General features: G+C 41.4%; 3 protein-coding genes across 3 annotated transcripts in view; 1 reads left to right on the forward strand and 2 right to left on the reverse strand.

Moving 5' to 3' along the window:
- The first annotated feature begins 862 nt into the window (after nucleotides 1-862).
- On the forward strand, nucleotides 863-1,766 carry LOC134187417 (uncharacterized). Its single transcript, XM_062655534.1, has 4 exons — nucleotides 863-909; nucleotides 1,007-1,105; nucleotides 1,171-1,185; nucleotides 1,254-1,766. Exons 2-4 carry the CDS (start codon nucleotides 1,091-1,093, stop codon nucleotides 1,662-1,664), a joined length of 441 nt encoding a protein of 146 aa, XP_062511518.1. The 5' UTR covers nucleotides 863-909; nucleotides 1,007-1,090; the 3' UTR covers nucleotides 1,665-1,766.
- Nucleotides 1,767-5,434: 3,668 nt separating this feature from the next.
- LOC134187179 (collagen alpha-2(V) chain-like) lies at nucleotides 5,435-8,420 on the reverse strand. The gene is made up of 9 exons (XM_062655296.1): nucleotides 8,378-8,420; nucleotides 8,181-8,242; nucleotides 8,102-8,131; nucleotides 6,511-6,657; nucleotides 6,362-6,439; nucleotides 6,196-6,246; nucleotides 5,997-6,095; nucleotides 5,916-5,930; nucleotides 5,435-5,848 (listed from the first exon to the last, which is right to left on the reverse strand). Exons 1-9 carry the CDS (start codon nucleotides 8,418-8,420, stop codon nucleotides 5,435-5,437), a joined length of 939 nt encoding a protein of 312 aa, XP_062511280.1.
- LOC134187180 (protocadherin Fat 4-like) overlaps nucleotides 8,226-16,758 on the reverse strand; it is a 32,195-nt gene continuing 23,662 nt past the window's right edge. Inside the window, exons 48-65 of the mRNA XM_062655297.1 lie at nucleotides 15,619-15,795; nucleotides 14,796-15,011; nucleotides 14,591-14,722; nucleotides 14,188-14,422; nucleotides 13,857-14,005; nucleotides 13,269-13,362; nucleotides 13,030-13,184; nucleotides 12,660-12,881; nucleotides 12,504-12,592; nucleotides 12,360-12,443; nucleotides 9,597-9,665; nucleotides 9,470-9,536; nucleotides 9,276-9,409; nucleotides 9,036-9,118; nucleotides 8,918-8,954; nucleotides 8,764-8,856; nucleotides 8,617-8,701; nucleotides 8,226-8,558 (exon numbers count right to left, since the gene is read on the reverse strand). Of these exons, the coding sequence (XP_062511281.1) occupies nucleotides 8,424-8,558; nucleotides 8,617-8,701; nucleotides 8,764-8,856; nucleotides 8,918-8,954; nucleotides 9,036-9,118; nucleotides 9,276-9,409; nucleotides 9,470-9,536; nucleotides 9,597-9,665; nucleotides 12,360-12,443; nucleotides 12,504-12,592; nucleotides 12,660-12,881; nucleotides 13,030-13,184; nucleotides 13,269-13,362; nucleotides 13,857-14,005; nucleotides 14,188-14,422; nucleotides 14,591-14,722; nucleotides 14,796-15,011; nucleotides 15,619-15,795 (2,256 nt within the window). The 3' untranslated portion in view covers nucleotides 8,226-8,423. The remainder of the gene's footprint in view (nucleotides 8,559-8,616; nucleotides 8,702-8,763; nucleotides 8,857-8,917; nucleotides 8,955-9,035; nucleotides 9,119-9,275; nucleotides 9,410-9,469; nucleotides 9,537-9,596; nucleotides 9,666-12,359; nucleotides 12,444-12,503; nucleotides 12,593-12,659; nucleotides 12,882-13,029; nucleotides 13,185-13,268; nucleotides 13,363-13,856; nucleotides 14,006-14,187; nucleotides 14,423-14,590; nucleotides 14,723-14,795; nucleotides 15,012-15,618; nucleotides 15,796-16,758) is intronic.

The raw sequence follows: 16,758 nt of genomic DNA on the forward strand, positions 1-16,758 counted from the left end.
GCCACTGATCGGTGTGCAGACGATTGAAGTAAACGATGAGTACGTTTCTTTGTGTCTTGCTTCTTCTTCGTGCAGCTGAGCTGTCTCTGGGAAGGACAAACCCTGGGGTAAATAACATTTCTGTTTCGGCTTACAATTTTACTAAAAGTAGAGTTTGCATGTAAAAATGTGCACATTTCAAATTAGAGTAGTGCGACTACAGAACTAGAATTAGATTGCGATCAGACAGATGCTAGTTTGTTGTTGTTACTACCATGCAATGCGTGTACGTACACTACATCATATGTACTTACTTAAAATGACGTCACATTCTTTGCTGGAACAAAGCGAGCTACATACATCATGTGGAATTTGCGCTCTTTAGAGCTCTAACTATACTGCTAAAGGTTTACAATTTGTACACTATATAGAGCGGACAGAAAACGAAGAGAGACTTAGTTGTTGTTTCGCTATAATGTTACGTATACATGTAGGCGGCGACTTCCAAGACTTCGCTGGAACCGTGTAAATCTAATGTGTTCGGTCCAAGAGGCTTTCCTGGTCCAATCGGTCAGACTGGAATGCCTGGCGTACCTGGACCTGCCGGTCCTCCTGGATCGTTAGGAAGAACGGGAGAACCAGTAAGTGCATGGATTGATTGCAACTAAAATTCGTTAATTAAAGGTATATGTATATATAACAAGAGCAATGTGAGGATCAGATGTTCTGTGTTTTAGGGTCCCGTTGGTCCTCGTGGCTTACCGGGAGAAAGAGGAATGAAAGGTGAAGAAGGAAAGCTGGGAATAGCACAAAAGGTATTAATAAACGAGACTATATCGTCTATGTATACAAATAGAGTAAGAAAAAAATAAATTTCAGGGTGACTCTGGTACACGCGGCAAAGCAGGTCCGAAAGGAGACAAAGGAGAGGTGAGAGCAATAAATTTACTTTCTACAATTTATTGTGTTTATATCCTCACGTGAAATACACAAAAACAATTTTTAATTTGTTGTGTGTCAACTTAAGCAAGGAGAACGCGGTCTGCAAGGTCTACCTGGACCGGTTCCTACAAAGGACATCGAGAAATTGAAACAACTCGTCGGTAACTTGATGAAGAACATGTTGGTGAGTCAAAGTGTTGTATGGCTTCAGCATATGTGTTTTAAGTTTGGTGTTGTGTGTGTTTGTAGTCGATACAGCAAAAGGTGTGTCAGTATCGAAGCGATTTCTGCAACTGTGTGAGGCGTGACATGTTGTAATGATTATTATTTAGGTAGTTAATATCAACAACACGTTGGAGTCTGTAAAGTTGCATGTTGCCTGGAAAGTTGTTAACGACAGCAAGACGCTGAAGTTGCCTAATGGCAATCGAGTCGAGACGACGTTCAGTATATCAGACTACGGTTACGATTCATCAAAATATGAATTTTATGAAGTGCAAGTGGATGCCCAAACTGCTGGAGATCTGAACCACAGTCCAGAAACTTTAGTAACGTACTTCAATTCAAATCAGATTGACCAACCACGGAATTATGGCTTCAAGTCTCTTCGTCGAGTGCATTCTTATCCAATTGAGAAGAAAGTGAGCGCTACTTCGTTTAAACTCGCGGCTCACACTGGGCATGGGGTAGACAGTGGGTATATCAAATTTACATTAGTGAAATTTCTAGTGGCACTAAAATAGATGTTCGATCGAGTGACTTTCCTACGGAGACCATTAGACGGTTGACGCTATGTGAATGAGTACACGTCATGAATAAAGTGTTAGACTAACTGACGTTTTGCCAACTCCAATCTCTAAACTTGGTCATCGCGTGCATCCTATGAGCCAAAAGATTCTCGACGAGTCTTTGCTGCATGTTTGCATGCTACGTAGCTGCATTTGCATTCATGCTCCTGGTTGTGTCCCTCGAACAATCTAGAGTCACCATGCATAATGGTTTGCTAGATCGTTGCCTGCCCATCGCTTCCACATGCACGCTACAGTGCAGACTACAAAAAAGTGATGCAAACTTGGACAATTTAGCGACTTTTTACTGAAAGTTTGTGAATACCATGCATAGTATACACTGACGTCTCATTACCAGATGAATGTCATATCTACAACATAGCATCATCGGTATATGGCAAGAGAGAGGCTTGCTTCGCTGGCCAATTATATGTGTACTTATGAGGAACACGAAACCTATCAATTACATCCTGTATGTTCAAGAAAGATATTCTGAGATGTTGTTTACAGCTAGCAAACGTATCCAAGTTTGCATCCTAATCAGCGTCAGTTCTAGAGTTGAAATGCATGTCTAGAGTATTAAGATCTTTAAGAATGATGGCTGTCTCAGTTTGCTGTCTTGCACACTAACTAAGTTAATTAATTAAAGTGCATTTCCAAGCATTAATTGTTACGTATTTAGACCAACATATTTCCTTGGGAAAGACGGCAACTTGTGTTGCTACAGAACTTGTATTGGCTCTTTTGCATGGTTGTGCAGCGTCGAACATGCTGCATGCGTCGCAGCTACGAACGTAGTTTCGAATAGTCGCATCCATTCCGACCCAGTACATTCGCGGGCACGGCGTATATATGTATTTTCGCCAAGATGCACTGACTGGACGTTTGTGACCATTTTATGTTGCATGCTGTGAGGTACCACAATGCGTTCTCCTCTGAAGAGAAGACCATTGGCATATACAGTTCCTTCCTTAATGAAAAGTATGTTCGCGCGCGCTAAATGGCTTCGGGCCAGTTACAAACTTGACTATGTTCTGTAGTAAATTTATCCTGGGCGGTAGCGTCACGAAGACGACTGACTGTTGCCTCAAGCAGCTGCAGGAAACTGTTTTAACAAGATCCAGTGAAGACATGCACCTCTCCTAGAAACGCTATACATAGTGTTTGCATCCAAAGATTCCGGAACAGAGGCATAGATAGAACCTCAGTCAGAGGAATTTCCAAATAGTAATTATAGTGTATAAGCTCAAATAAGCCTCGCAGCATAAATAGGACCCCCACCCAGCCCCGCATCCACAACTTGCTGGAATAAATAAGTCCCACGGCGTAAATAAGCCCCGCATCTTATTAAGCCCCACTTCCGCAACTAGCTAAAAGAAATAAGCCCGCGGGGACTATTTGAGCTTATACGGTATATACGCTTGTACTGGCCACACAATCACACCCGTCATAATGAGTGCATGCAGTTAAATAAAGAATATGGCAGCATATTTAATTAACTGGACACTACCAAAACAATTCTGCTTTTGAACTTTAAATCTATACTTTTCAGTACTTTACGTAGTCAATACTATATCTTACTACATCTAGATAGTTAGTATAATTATCACTTCTTTATTTAAACAGATAAAACAACAAACTATAAACTTTCTCTGTCAATTTGTACCTCATCCTCTACCAATTTGTATTTCAAAGTAAGGCAAGTATTCTGCGGTGTTTAAGAGCACGAGATATTAACATCCTCATGCATCAAAGTCTATTTTTTATCATAATGAATATGCATTAGTGACAAGTCACTAAGTATGTCCTCTCCCACGACCGGCCGCATGTACGTATTGCGTCAACCTAAAGAGATAATGCTTTCTTTCGCACTCACGTGTTGCCACAGGAAGTGTAGACAGCTGCTGAAGGGAGCAATAAATATTTGAAACTGGCATTTTCTTGCAAGAAGAAGTGCTGCTTGTAGAATGTCTGGTAGTTTTTCATATAAGAATACCTTCCATTTGCACTCCCACAGTCTTAATTCTGCGTTTATGTTGCTGTCATTTTGGAAAGATAGGTCATCTTTATTAAACTCTACAAGATCTTTGATCAATGGCTTATGCTTAGACTCAGGTAACCCAAAATTATCGGACACGCCTACCTAGAGAAATAGTTTTTGGACAACGCGAAAACATCCTTATCTACGACCCCGCCGAAAATATGCCCATTCGCAAAGTGTAGTCTGGATTTGTGGTAATATGTGTATCAAGATGTCTTTGAAGACGGAGCATCATCCACTGTATTCGTGGAAGAGCCAGATAAAGCGACCTCTTTACAATAATTATTGCCTGCAAAGGTTTGTGATCCGTCTCTACTCTGACGGGGCGGCCGTAAGTGTATTGATCAAAATGTTTAGGACTAAAGATGATTCCGAGGAACGCCTTTTCTACTTGCCCGTACCGATGTTCCTAAATTATAGACGACATGCATGGCATGACGGCATGGCGTATGCAATTGGATAATTATCTTGCAGCAAAACAGCACCGAGCCCTGATTCATCGGTTTGCAACACAAGCTCCTTGCATGTACGAATCGAAATAGTGAAGAACAGGTACTGTCATCAGCTAGAGTTGACTTCAAAGCGCAGAAGGCTTGCTCTTCGGCGTCTGTTCATTTCCATTAGACACTTTCATGGGTAAGGTTGCAAAGAGGAGCACAAAGTTCTGTTAGATTGGGCACAAATTGTGTCAGATCCGTCGCAACTTCGAGCAATCGACGATTTCTTGGAATATCAATAGGACGCCGAATTTGTATATAAAATGCTTTAATCTTTTGCGAACTTGGCTTGAGACGACTCACTGCAACTGTGAAACGCGAAATTGTAACTATAGTCGGTACTTAGCTAAATGTTGGAATCCCAGCATCGTTTTAGAAAAGCATGCATTCTTGCGGCGAAGTTAGCAATGGCAGCGGCCTCTGATGACACTTCCCCGACAATGAGAATGTTTTCGGCAACAATTTAGAATCCCTGCATCCCTTCCAACGCTTCCTGCAACTTGCGTTGAAAGATTTCTGGCGCTGGTGCTATGCATGCTAAATGGATAGGCTCTAGTAATGAATGCTAAGTTATGTGGTTCTGCATTTTTACTTATTCTCATATTTCTGTAAAGTTGTTTGTTGATGTTTGTTGGTGTGTTTGTAGATGTTCATGTCCACCAGAATCCCGTGACCAATGCAAATATTTATTAATGTATACTATAGTATTTACAAACTTTCAGTAAAACGTCGCTAAATTGTCCAAGTTTGCATCCATTTTTGTAGTTTGGATGCGCCACTGATTTAATTAACATATTATTTAATTTAAAACTAATAAAAAGGGGCGTGTCTCTTAGCAGCGTAAAGTCTAGCCCCCCCCCCCATTTCAAGAAGTCACGCTACGCCCTTGCTTAAATTCACTGAAGTGTACAGATGGAAGCGACGGACAACGATCTAGCAAACCATGAGACATGGTGACTCTAGATTGTTGGAGGGACACAATTAAGAGCTGCAAATGCAGCTAGCATACAAACATGCAACAAAGACGTCGAGAGTCTTTTGGCTCGTAGGATCGATGAACGCGGTAACCAGACTTACCGTTAGCAAAACGGCAATAAGTTTGAATTACACTTTATTCATGACTTGTACTTACTCACATAGCGTCAACAATCTATTGGTCTTCGTAGGAAAGTCACTCGATCGAACATCTATTTTAGTGTCACTCGAAATCTCACTAATGTAAATTTGATATACCCACTGTTTACCGAAGGCGTAGTGTGAGCAGCGAGTTTAAACGAAGTGGCGCTCACTTTCTTCTCAATTGGATAAGAATGCACTCGACGAAGAGAATAGTCGTAATTTCGTGGTTGGTCAATCTGATTTGAATTGAAGTACGTTACTAAAGTTTCATGACTGTTGTTCAGATCTCCAGCAGTTTGGGCATCCACTTGCACTTCATCAAATTCATATTTTGATGGATCGAAACCGTAGTCTGATATACTGAACGTCGTCTCGACTCGATTGCCACGAGGTAACTGCAGCGTCTTGCTGTCGTTAACAACTTTCCAGCCAACTGTAACCTGCAACTTCACAGACTTCAATGTGTTGTTGAGACTAACTACCTAAATAATCATCATTACAACATACAATGATTACTCATTTACAGAAATCGCTCCGATACTTACAAACCTGTTGCTGTATCGACTACAAAACACACACAACACCAAACGTTTAGTTAATACATGCTAAAGCCATACAACACTGACTCACCAACACGCTCTCGGTCAAGTTGCCGACGAGTTGCTTTAATTCCTCGATTTCTTTCATAGGAACAAGTCCAGGTGATCCTTGCAGACCGCCATCTCCTTGCTTAAATTCACACAAGCAATGAATTAAAAATTGTTTTTGCGTGTTTCACGCGTGGATCAAAAATGTAATAAATTCTAGAAAGTAAATTTATTGCTCTCACCTTTCCTTTGTCTCCTTTCGGACCTGCTTTGCCGCGTACACCAGAGCCACCCTAAAAATTTATTTTTTTATGTTATTCTTAATAGACGACGGTCTCGCCTGTACCATGCATATTTACTATTACGGTACAAGATTAGAGAAATGTGTGTGATAATGATTATTATTACCTTTTGTCCTACTCCAGGCATTCCTTTTTCACCTTTCATTCCCCTTTCTCCAGGTAAGCCACGAGGACCAACGGGACCCTAACACACAAAACATTTTTACATTTACTGTTAACAACTCTCACGGATTTAGTTGCAATCAATTCACTTACTGGTTCTCCCGTTCTTCCTAAAGATCCAGGAGGACCGGCAGGTCCAGGTACGCCAGGCATTCCAGTCTGACCGATTGGACCAGGAAAACCTCTTGGACCGAACACATCAGAGTTACACGGTTTCAGCGGAGTCTGGGGAGTCACCGCCTACATGTATAGTAACATTATAGCGAAAACAACAATTAGGTCTCTGTTTGCCGTCTGCTACAAATTGTATAATTAAACCAGTGGATAGTTACAGTAAGAACGCAAACTCTACATGCTGTATGCTTCCTTTGCAGCAATTTGCTCCCTTCCATCGCAGTATGTGACGTCAATAAGTGGGTGTACACGCATTAATTAACAAGGCTGCAACAACAACAAACTAGCATCTGTCAGATTACAGTTTACTTTAGCTAATTGTACTGGTCCCACTTTATTTTAAAATGTACAAACTCAACTTTTAGTAAAATTGTGAGTCGCAAAGCCTAGACATCCCGAGCAAAACAGAAATGCTAATTACCTCAACATTTGTCCTTCCCAGAGACAGCTCAGCTGCACGAAGAAGAAGCAAGAAACAAAGAAACGTACTCATCGTTTACTTCAATCGTCTGCACACCAACTAGTCTACGAATGACGAGCTACTCACAAAGCAGACCAGATACATACGAAGAGATGATGTCATAGTCCTGCAATTTAGGCAAACCACTAAGTTGAGTCATGTTGCGTAACACAACACGTAAAAGCGGTATGACGAAAACAGTATGTAGCGGAACGTTGCTTCCGCACTAGATCACACAACAATCCCGGTGTTTAATTAATTAATTAATTAAAATAATACGCTACGCTGCTTGCACTCACAGTGTATGCTGTCAGTTACAGCTATGTCTGCGTCATGTCACAACGAGAATCACCAAAACGTTTACAGCTATATATACCTTCGTCCACAAATACTAATGTGGCCATTTCCATATTCTACTGCATGAATTCAAAGGGAAACCTACCGTCTGTTTTAGTAAGATAAGAACAGCTAACCGATGGGATAACCGATAGAATAGTTAGTAAGATACCGGAGGCTAGGGATACTGTAGATATTCTAGACGCTGCAATGCATATTCCAATAGTTTCAGGATTCTTTGCTGGCTGTTGATAAAAGTCTAGACCAGTAACAGTAACCTTTGAATCATCATGGGCCTAAAATCTGAGAACAAACAGCGAAGTGTGGAAGGCGCCATGTTAGAATGCCATCATGTCCCGTACCTTATTCGAGCTCCCGGATAACGATGCAGTTCTGCAGAGAAATAGTTGTAATCAGACAGATGTCACAGGCAAATGGGGGATGATGGGTTGACGGAGATATGCGTTTCTTAGAGCTTTTGCTATTAACTAAACGATTGAAACATTATAGCGCGATGGACAAAGGTTAGAGAAGCACCGATAAGACACTGAGAACTGAAGGTCTACAGACGATGACCACAAACAATTCTTTCATGCAATCACCGTCTCCACACAAGACTGCAAACCACGACAATCCGGCCGTCTTAAGTATCGCTATTACTTAATTTAACTACAAAATTCTCAGACTCTTTCGTCATTTCTAGTTACCTCTCACTCTATTTCCTCCACCAGCCTTCATTCGTGCCTTGCATACATAAGAAATCATATTGTGTGTACAAAATTATATTTTGGACTTGGTTAATCGAAAGAATTTTTGCGTCTTTGGTAAATCTCCCGACTGACAAATCCCAACACACTACAATATCGTATACACATCATAGCAACACAACACATCAACACAATATGTTACAGTATACATGTACCGTGCATGTCACCCGACCTTGTAAAGCAACCAAGTATACACGTGTATAAGTCATATCTGTAAGTTTACCAATCAATACAGCAGAAAATGCCAGTCTAGTCGAGTGAGTCATTCCTCATATCGCCGTCGTCGTCACGTTGGTCGGTTCGTCCAATGCGGCCGCCAAGAGATTATCATGGCTGCCGTCGCCTCCTTCAAAATCATCCGTCTCGACATCAGAGGTGTCGACAAACATATCCATTTTTATTTCCTACAACAACAGTAAACAGATGAGCGAGCAACATCAAGTCTGACCGCATGGTACAAACTTGTGATTCATAGAGAGGATTCTCTCTATCGAGAACTTCGTCTTTTTCGTAGTCACCTTCGTCTTCTTCGTCTTCGTCTTCGTCACTACAAGCAACCAAGCGTATAACGTGCACGATATGATCGCGAACAAACGTTGTTCTTATTACATGAGTGCTACGCCCGATCCGTCGACACTCTTTTCCAGCCACGTGTCATACGGGTCTACCCAGATGGGATTCTCTCGCGTAATGGTGTCGCGACTATTGAGAAAAACGTTCACACAAGTCGAAGAATATATATAGCTGTCGTGACGAAACTTACTGATTGCCACCGTCGTCGTCATTCATGTCGTACGGTTCTGTACAGAAACAATGAAAAATCGAAAGTTAATGAAGTAACAACTACAAGAGTAAGCAAGCGCTCCTGTCCATGCACTGACCGAGTTGTAACGTCGAAGGTGGCGAGCCAAACATGACGCCATCACCGACCAGCGTGGTTTGCATCTTCTTCTTGTACTTTCTTCTGCACGACGACACAATCAGCACACACCGACAATGCATACACACTCAACTTTGCTGTACATGCACATATACATACATATATATATATATATATATATATATATATATATATATATATATATATGTATGTATATGTATATGTATATGTATATGTATACCTTCTGCGCCGTCGCCAGCATATGCAGACAAGTAAAAGAATGAGAATGAAAGTTACACAACCGACCACACCAATCAAAATATAAAGAATGCTGTCATTTTCGCTAGCAATTACTTCTTCGACAACCGGTGGTTGCTACGCAACAAAGCCAATAATAACAAATCAAGAGTTTGCAAACTGTATGACGCAGCTTACTCCGACGGTCGTCACATTGAAGTCTCCAAGCAATAGATAAATGAGATCCAAGTTATCTTCGATTATCCTAGCCAAACTCGATAAACGACAGTGCGACAGATAATCGATATACAAGTTGGCGACTCACTTGATAACAACTTCTCTTTCGGCGACGCGTTTCGTTGTTGGATCAATAGCATGAAAGAAGACGTCAGTGCTAAACACAACATACAAACGTTCATTATATATATATATATATATATATATATATATATATATATATATATATATATATATAGATAGATAGATAGATAGATAGTTTATATAAAGCTCAAATTGACTGCGTGCGTGTGTGTGTGTGTGTGTGTGCGTGTGTGTGTGTGTGTGTGTGTGTGTGTGTGTGTGTGTGTGTGTGTGTGTGTGTTCGAGATACGCGGCCACGCATTTTGTCCGTTCGCAACCAAATCGGCACACACACACTGGGCACGCAAAGGGAAAGGTTTGTGTGCAAATTCAAAAAAAATTACACAGGGTCCCCTCTCAAGGGGTCGACCCCGCGTAAAGTTTCTGGATAAGAAATTGACGCAAACGCTACATATTACTGTTCATTCCAACACACGTCCACACCAGTCCTGTGTAGACTGTACGTGTCGTCGTCCTTCGGAAAGTTTCGAGCAATCCAAGATTTCTTGCCGATTGAAGTTACTCTTCTAGCGCTTTTGTTTCTCTCCAAATTCTGATTGCATTTGCAACCTACACGTTTTCTGTACCAAGCGCTACACGAAGAGCGTGTCTATTTCTATTAAAAAGCGCCAAGACCAAGATTGGAATTCATTCAGTACATTCGGGACCTGGCAACAAGACTGCACGTGACGTGTCCACACACGCTCAGACTGAGTCTTCCGTCAGAACCCTAGAGTATCTCGCCCGTACAAATAACGGGCAGTGTATCTAGTGTGTGTGTGTGTGTGTGTGTGTGTGTGTGTGTGTGTGTGTGTGTGTGTGTGTGTGTGTGTGTGTGTGTGTGTGTGTGTGTGTGTGTGTGTGTGTGTGTATAATCATATATATATATATATATATATATATATATATATATATATATATATATATATATATATATATTCCCTTGGTCCCTACTATTCTCTCTCGTTCTTGTGAAGTTTTCGGATGACCTGGGTCCATTGCCAGATTTGAAGCTGAAGTTATGGTATTTGGACGATGGCTCTTTCCTTGGCCAGCGGGCTTCAGTTGCTTGTCTCTTGGATGTCTTGTTATCAAGGGTCCCTCCTTTGGTCTTCATATCAATTTGAACAAATGCGAGGTCTTTTGGACTTCTGGAGATCAGAATTTCCCCAAATTTGCTACTGAAATTCAGCGCAGTGTTCAGGTTCATGGTGGTGTTGACTTCCTTGGTTGTCCTGTGTATGGATCTCCCTCATATGTTACTGAATTTGTTTCCCAACGAGTGGGGAAGATTTTGGATTGGCAGGACCGTTTGACAGGTTTAGAGGATCCACGGGTGGAGCTTCATCTTCTCAAGCTGAATCACATCACTACAACGGTTCCTGGCCTCAAGATTAATACTGTATTGATGCAGTTTGACAGTGGTCTTCATCACAGTTTAGAGGCTTTATCTTCTTCTTCGGTCTCTGACTTGGCATGAAAACAGGCAACTCTTCCAGATCGTTTGGGTGGTCTAGGTCTTCGTGAGGCCTCTAGATCTTCCTCTGCAGCTTTCGTTGGCAGCTGCAACTCTTCTCGGCAGTTGTCTCCACATCTTCTTAATGGTTCAGCGTTCATGCCGGTACATGAAGAAATGATTGGACTCAGCATTCTTCCTTTTCCCTGGTAAAGTGCAATGCCGGCAACATCTTGCAAGTCTTTTGCCACCTACTAGTTCCGTCTCGTCCTCTGTTACTTCTACACAACATTCCTTCCAGAAGGCTCTGGATGATACTTTGAGATCCAGCGTTAAAGTCAGCCTTGTTAGTCTGCGAGAACAGGCACGTTTCAGTGCTGTCGTATATCCTCATGCGGGGGCTTGGTTGAGGGCAATCCCCAACTCAAGTCTAGGCCTGGCCATGTCTCCGCGTGAATTTGTGACTTCTCAGCGTTTGCGTTTGGGAATTCCTGTTTTTTCAGTACCCCACACTCAGTCCGTTGTGTGTGCGGTCATGAATTGGACATATTTGGTGACCATGCTCTTGGCTGTGGTCCTCTTCGGATTAAGCGGCATGCTGCCTTATGTGACGTCATCTTCCACTGGTTGCTCTTAGACAACTCCAATTTACGTCGAGAACAACGCTGTTCCTCTCATTCTATGACAAGACCAGGTGACGTTTTCCATCCCGACTGTTCCTAGGTAAGGCTGCCTATTTCGACATTTCCGTGAGGAATTCGTTCACTCTCTCTCTCTCTCTCACCTTATTAATGCTGCCATAAAAGCTGGTGCTGCTACTGAGGCTGCGGAAGTGGACAAAGATGAACGCCATCATGCTAACGTTTCAAATTATGGCTGTTTGTTCTACCCTCTTGTGGTGGAATCATACGGAGTGTGGGCTGCACATATTCTGGAGGTGTTGAGATCAATCGTAAAGAAGTCTCTTCTATCATCTGGCTTGTCTCTGAGACAAGCTTCCAGGCAATTTCATGAACAGTTATCTGTTCGTTTGTGGCAGTATAACTCAAGAATGATTAGTGACAGATTGGACCTCGTGATAGTTGACTATCTACCTAATTATTGCGATATTGCGACTTAGACTCATTGTGGTTCCGTCCTTAGGGCAGATATGTGTTATCTGTGTTATCTGTATTATATACAATAAAATATATCTCGATATATATATATATATATATATATATATATATATATATATACATACATATATATATATATATAATCCAAACTCGCCTTGTTAGATCGTATCCCGTGGGCACTTTGTGTGCCTGAATCAGATCAATGTTGATGTCAAAGTTTGTAACATTTTCAAGAATTCTATAAACACACGAGCTCGTGAGGGTAACCTTTCATAAACAGAACTGAAACGTTCTAGACTTTGTTAGTAGAGCTTCCTTCGTTTTCACGAGCTCCTCGTTGACCCCTAGTACCATCAATATTTCATTTGATTCGGTCAAAATATAGATCTAAACAAAACGTCGCTCAACGACGCAACACAAACAAACAACCTAGAAACTCTTTGCCACAACTTACAGTAACTGTCGTGCTGCCGCTGAGGCTTTTGTCGCGACCAAAATTATCATAGGCAATCACAGAGAGATCGAAATGACTACCCGCGTCTTCGAAGAACTGACTGGCGCTCGCTGTATAAATGTCGCCTGACAAAGGATCGATTCGGAAAGCTTCGCTGACGGAAGATGAATCTTGAAGGAGGTAGCGAACCATACTGAAGTTACCAGAATCACGATCACGTGCCTGTCGAAAGCAATAAATAAATAAATAATAAATAGATAATATATAGATAATAAATAAATAATAAATACATAATAAATAAATTATAAATAAATAATAAATAGATAATAATGTGTCATGCACCACTACGCATGCACCATTACGCACACACCGTCACTGTTTTCACGAGGTGGTCGAGACTGGCGTCGACACGCACGCCGGCGACGTAATTCAGTTCGTCAAATATCGGAGCGTTGTCGTTCACGTCCAAAACGGTGATGACGACGGTAGCGGAAGAGTTGAGAGCCCACGAGTCGTCAACCGCCGCTACACGAACACACAAACGCGCACACACACTTATATAAATCGCTCAGCGACAACAAAACGAAACAGTCGGAGAGCGAGACATACCGGCGGTTGGCGGTAATGATTGTGTAGGTGGGACGGTGGAAGAGACTGTAGCATTCGACGTCTCGTTTTGATTCAAAGCACGACGACGTCGACTCTACACAAACGACACGAAAATATTGACAAGAGAACCGCTGCTAGTAAGTCTTGTTCACAATATGTGCCGTTCAACTGAGCGTCAACAAGCGGCATACCGCTCATCAGAATTAAACGGCAACGGCAAATTGTAAGAAAACTGCCGTGCGGCAAAAACGGCAGGCTCCGAGTGCCAGCGGCACGCTGTAAGGGATAGAAAACTTTCTGTAAAATTGGCTCTGCGTCGTGAAGAGACAATTCACACACAAAATTGTTCTGCTCCCTATACCTTCTCCGAAAACACAAGCGTAATTAGTATCTTCATGCGGGTAATTATCATGCCTCGGGAACCAGGTAAAAGGACACCAGACTCTGCAGCCAAACCATTTATATTATGATTTGTAAACAGAAACCACGCGGCGCGGTAGAACGCGGCAATCAGCGGTTTGACGCTCTGTACCGTGGAGATGAGCGGAACATATTGTGAACTGGCTTCAGCCTGACTGGTGTACGCACCTGCACGACTGGAATCGGTATCGTAACTCGCGGAACTCCCGCCTTCTTGTTGCTCGCTCTCACAGTCAGCGTGTACGACTCCACTGACTCGTAATCGAGAGAAGCGTCGAGTACGATAATTCCAGAATCCGGCACAATCGAAAACCTTCCTGCGTAACAAACATGAGGATATACAAACCAGTACAACTACAACTACACGTTGCAGGTGTGTGTGCGCGTGCGTGTGTGTGTGTTTGTGTGTTTATGTGTGTGTTTGTGTTTGTGTTTGTTTGCGTGCGTGCGTGTGTACGTGCGTGTGTGTGTGTCTGTGTGTGTAATGTATGTGTCTTACTCTGCTGGTTTCCATCAACGATTTCGTACTCTATCACTTTGTTGGTTCCCTCATCTTTGTCTGTAGCTGATACTACACCAATCTGCCAGTCCAGTATCACACTCTCCATCAGAGAGAATGTATATGTCGATTTAACAAAGACTGGAGCGTTGTCGTTCTCATCCAAAAGTGTGATTTGAACCTTGGCCGTGCTGGTCCTCTTTATCGCTCCATTGTCGCGAACCACGACAGTCAGCTATACATACAAGGTTGGCAAGTATTATAGGTGCAATTATTAAACACAAACCCACACACACACACACACACACACACACACACACACACACACACACACACACACACACACACACACACACACACAATTATTCACAATGCGAGACAGTTATAGCATGTCACTCTATACCTCATACAATGGGACCGTTTCCCTATCGAGAGATCTAACGATAACGATATCTCCCTTCTTTTCGTCTGCAAAATTGAACGGAGACTGCTGATCACCACTCGATATGGAAAAGAAAAGCTCGCCACTCTCGCCCTACAAGCAAGACACACACACACACCACATTGATCCAGATCAACAGACCCTCACTTAGCGCACGTTATCATACAATGTCGATATCCGATGCCGCAACGGTGACGACGGTGGTGCCTTGAGGAAGCAGCTCCGAGACAGAGACGCGATAGACGGACGCGGAGAACGTCGGTGTGTTATCATTGACATCGAGCACACTGACAAACACTCGAGTTGTATCATTCAGCAAGATCTCTGATCGACTGTTGGTGGCCACCACAATAAAGGTGTAGTTACGTCGAGCCTCACGATTCTGTAGCCACACAAGGCACAACAATTGTACAGATGGAATATAATCTTTTTGTATATTTTATAGTAATTTACATAAATATTAATAAAATTAAAATTTTAAAAATAAAGTTTTATTAAATGATATAAAAATTTAATTTGTTAATATAACATATAAAATAAATAAAATATATAGCAATTGATATTTAGCCCAGGGTATTTGAATTACTATAAAAACATAAAATTTAAATTAACATAAAAGATAAAATCAATATATTACATAAATTACTACACAAAGATATAAAAATTTATATTTGACTTAAATGCAAATCGTGTCTAATATAAAATGATACAGAAATTTAATTTGTTAATAAAATATATTAAATATATAACAATTGATATATTTGGCCCAGAGTATTAGAATTACTACAAAAACATAAACTTTAAATTTGGTTTAAACACCAATCACATTTAATAAAATATCAAAATATACAAAAATCAACATTTTATTTAAATTTCAAAATATACAAAAATTAATATTTATATTCCACCCTAATTGAGACATTGCAGCAGGCACTTGAATTAGTTAATATCACTGATAATTTAGTATGCGGTGTGACAAGTTTTTTTACCAATTCTTTTGATGTATAAATCCAGCCAGTTGTATTGTCAACATAGAACGGAACACCGTCCGTCACCACAGAGTAAGAGACATACTGGTTAGACCCCACGTCTCTGTCTCTAGCAACGACGGCCAATATCGACGTTCCCACTGGTTGATTTTCTTCAACGACGCCGCTATACGTTGACTAAAGAGCAAACAGATCTCCAAATATTAATACACAATAAACACAACTCATCAAATTTAATTAATCAGTGACGCATCCAGATTTTGGGCACAAGCGACTACAATTTGGTATGATGTCATCAACTTTATGACGTCACACATTCCTGGCGTGAGTCGCCATCCGGACAGGTATATTAAGAACCTGAGTTAGAAAATATGTATGGTACGTGTACTGTTTTATTGCAAGATAATTAATACAAATTATTTTGGGGCAAAGAATTTAGTAATGCTTTCTGAGTGAAAACTGCAAACGTGATGTTCATTCGCTGTTTCTCCACGAGCTGCCATCCAACTAAATTTCAGGAAACATGCACCGCAGTACATAGAGGGAAGTCACCGGAAGGGCATTAGGCTTACTAGCTATACAACAATATTCAGTTCATTCAAATTGACACACACCGATTCTCTAGCCAAATAACGTCACTTTAATTGGTTTTTTATTTAGGGGATCAACAAGCAGCATTCGTCTCGAATTTCTCCGAGCAAACGAGTCAACGCGGTGTAAACGGAATGTCCTTGTGCACGAAAATAATAAGCATGCAGGTTGCTAGGCCTTCTTCGTTCATAGTGCTGTGAAGCTCAATCTTAAAGTGACATACGCGAGGGCTGAATGACTACTTTCGACTGCATGTGTGGCCTTGTAGTCACAGGAGGATGAGCCACAAGAAGAATATCTAGTGCACGTATCTGGGAGCTACAGACATGGGCATAATTATGAAGCCAATCTCATATAAGCTGAGGCAGGGAAATCAACAGAACATGGCACATTTATGAATATACCTGCTGACCCGCTGATTCTACATCAAATCATGCTATTTGGGTATTTATATTGTTCTGACTGGACGTTTTGACAACCCGTAGCAACAAAAAGACTAAGAGAATGACCAGACTAACCACCGCCGCCATCCATTACCATGTCCAAACC

Source organism: Corticium candelabrum, chromosome 11, assembly GCF_963422355.1.
Source record: "Corticium candelabrum chromosome 11, ooCorCand1.1, whole genome shotgun sequence".
Classification (NCBI taxonomy): Eukaryota; Metazoa; Porifera; class Homoscleromorpha; order Homosclerophorida; family Plakinidae; genus Corticium; species Corticium candelabrum.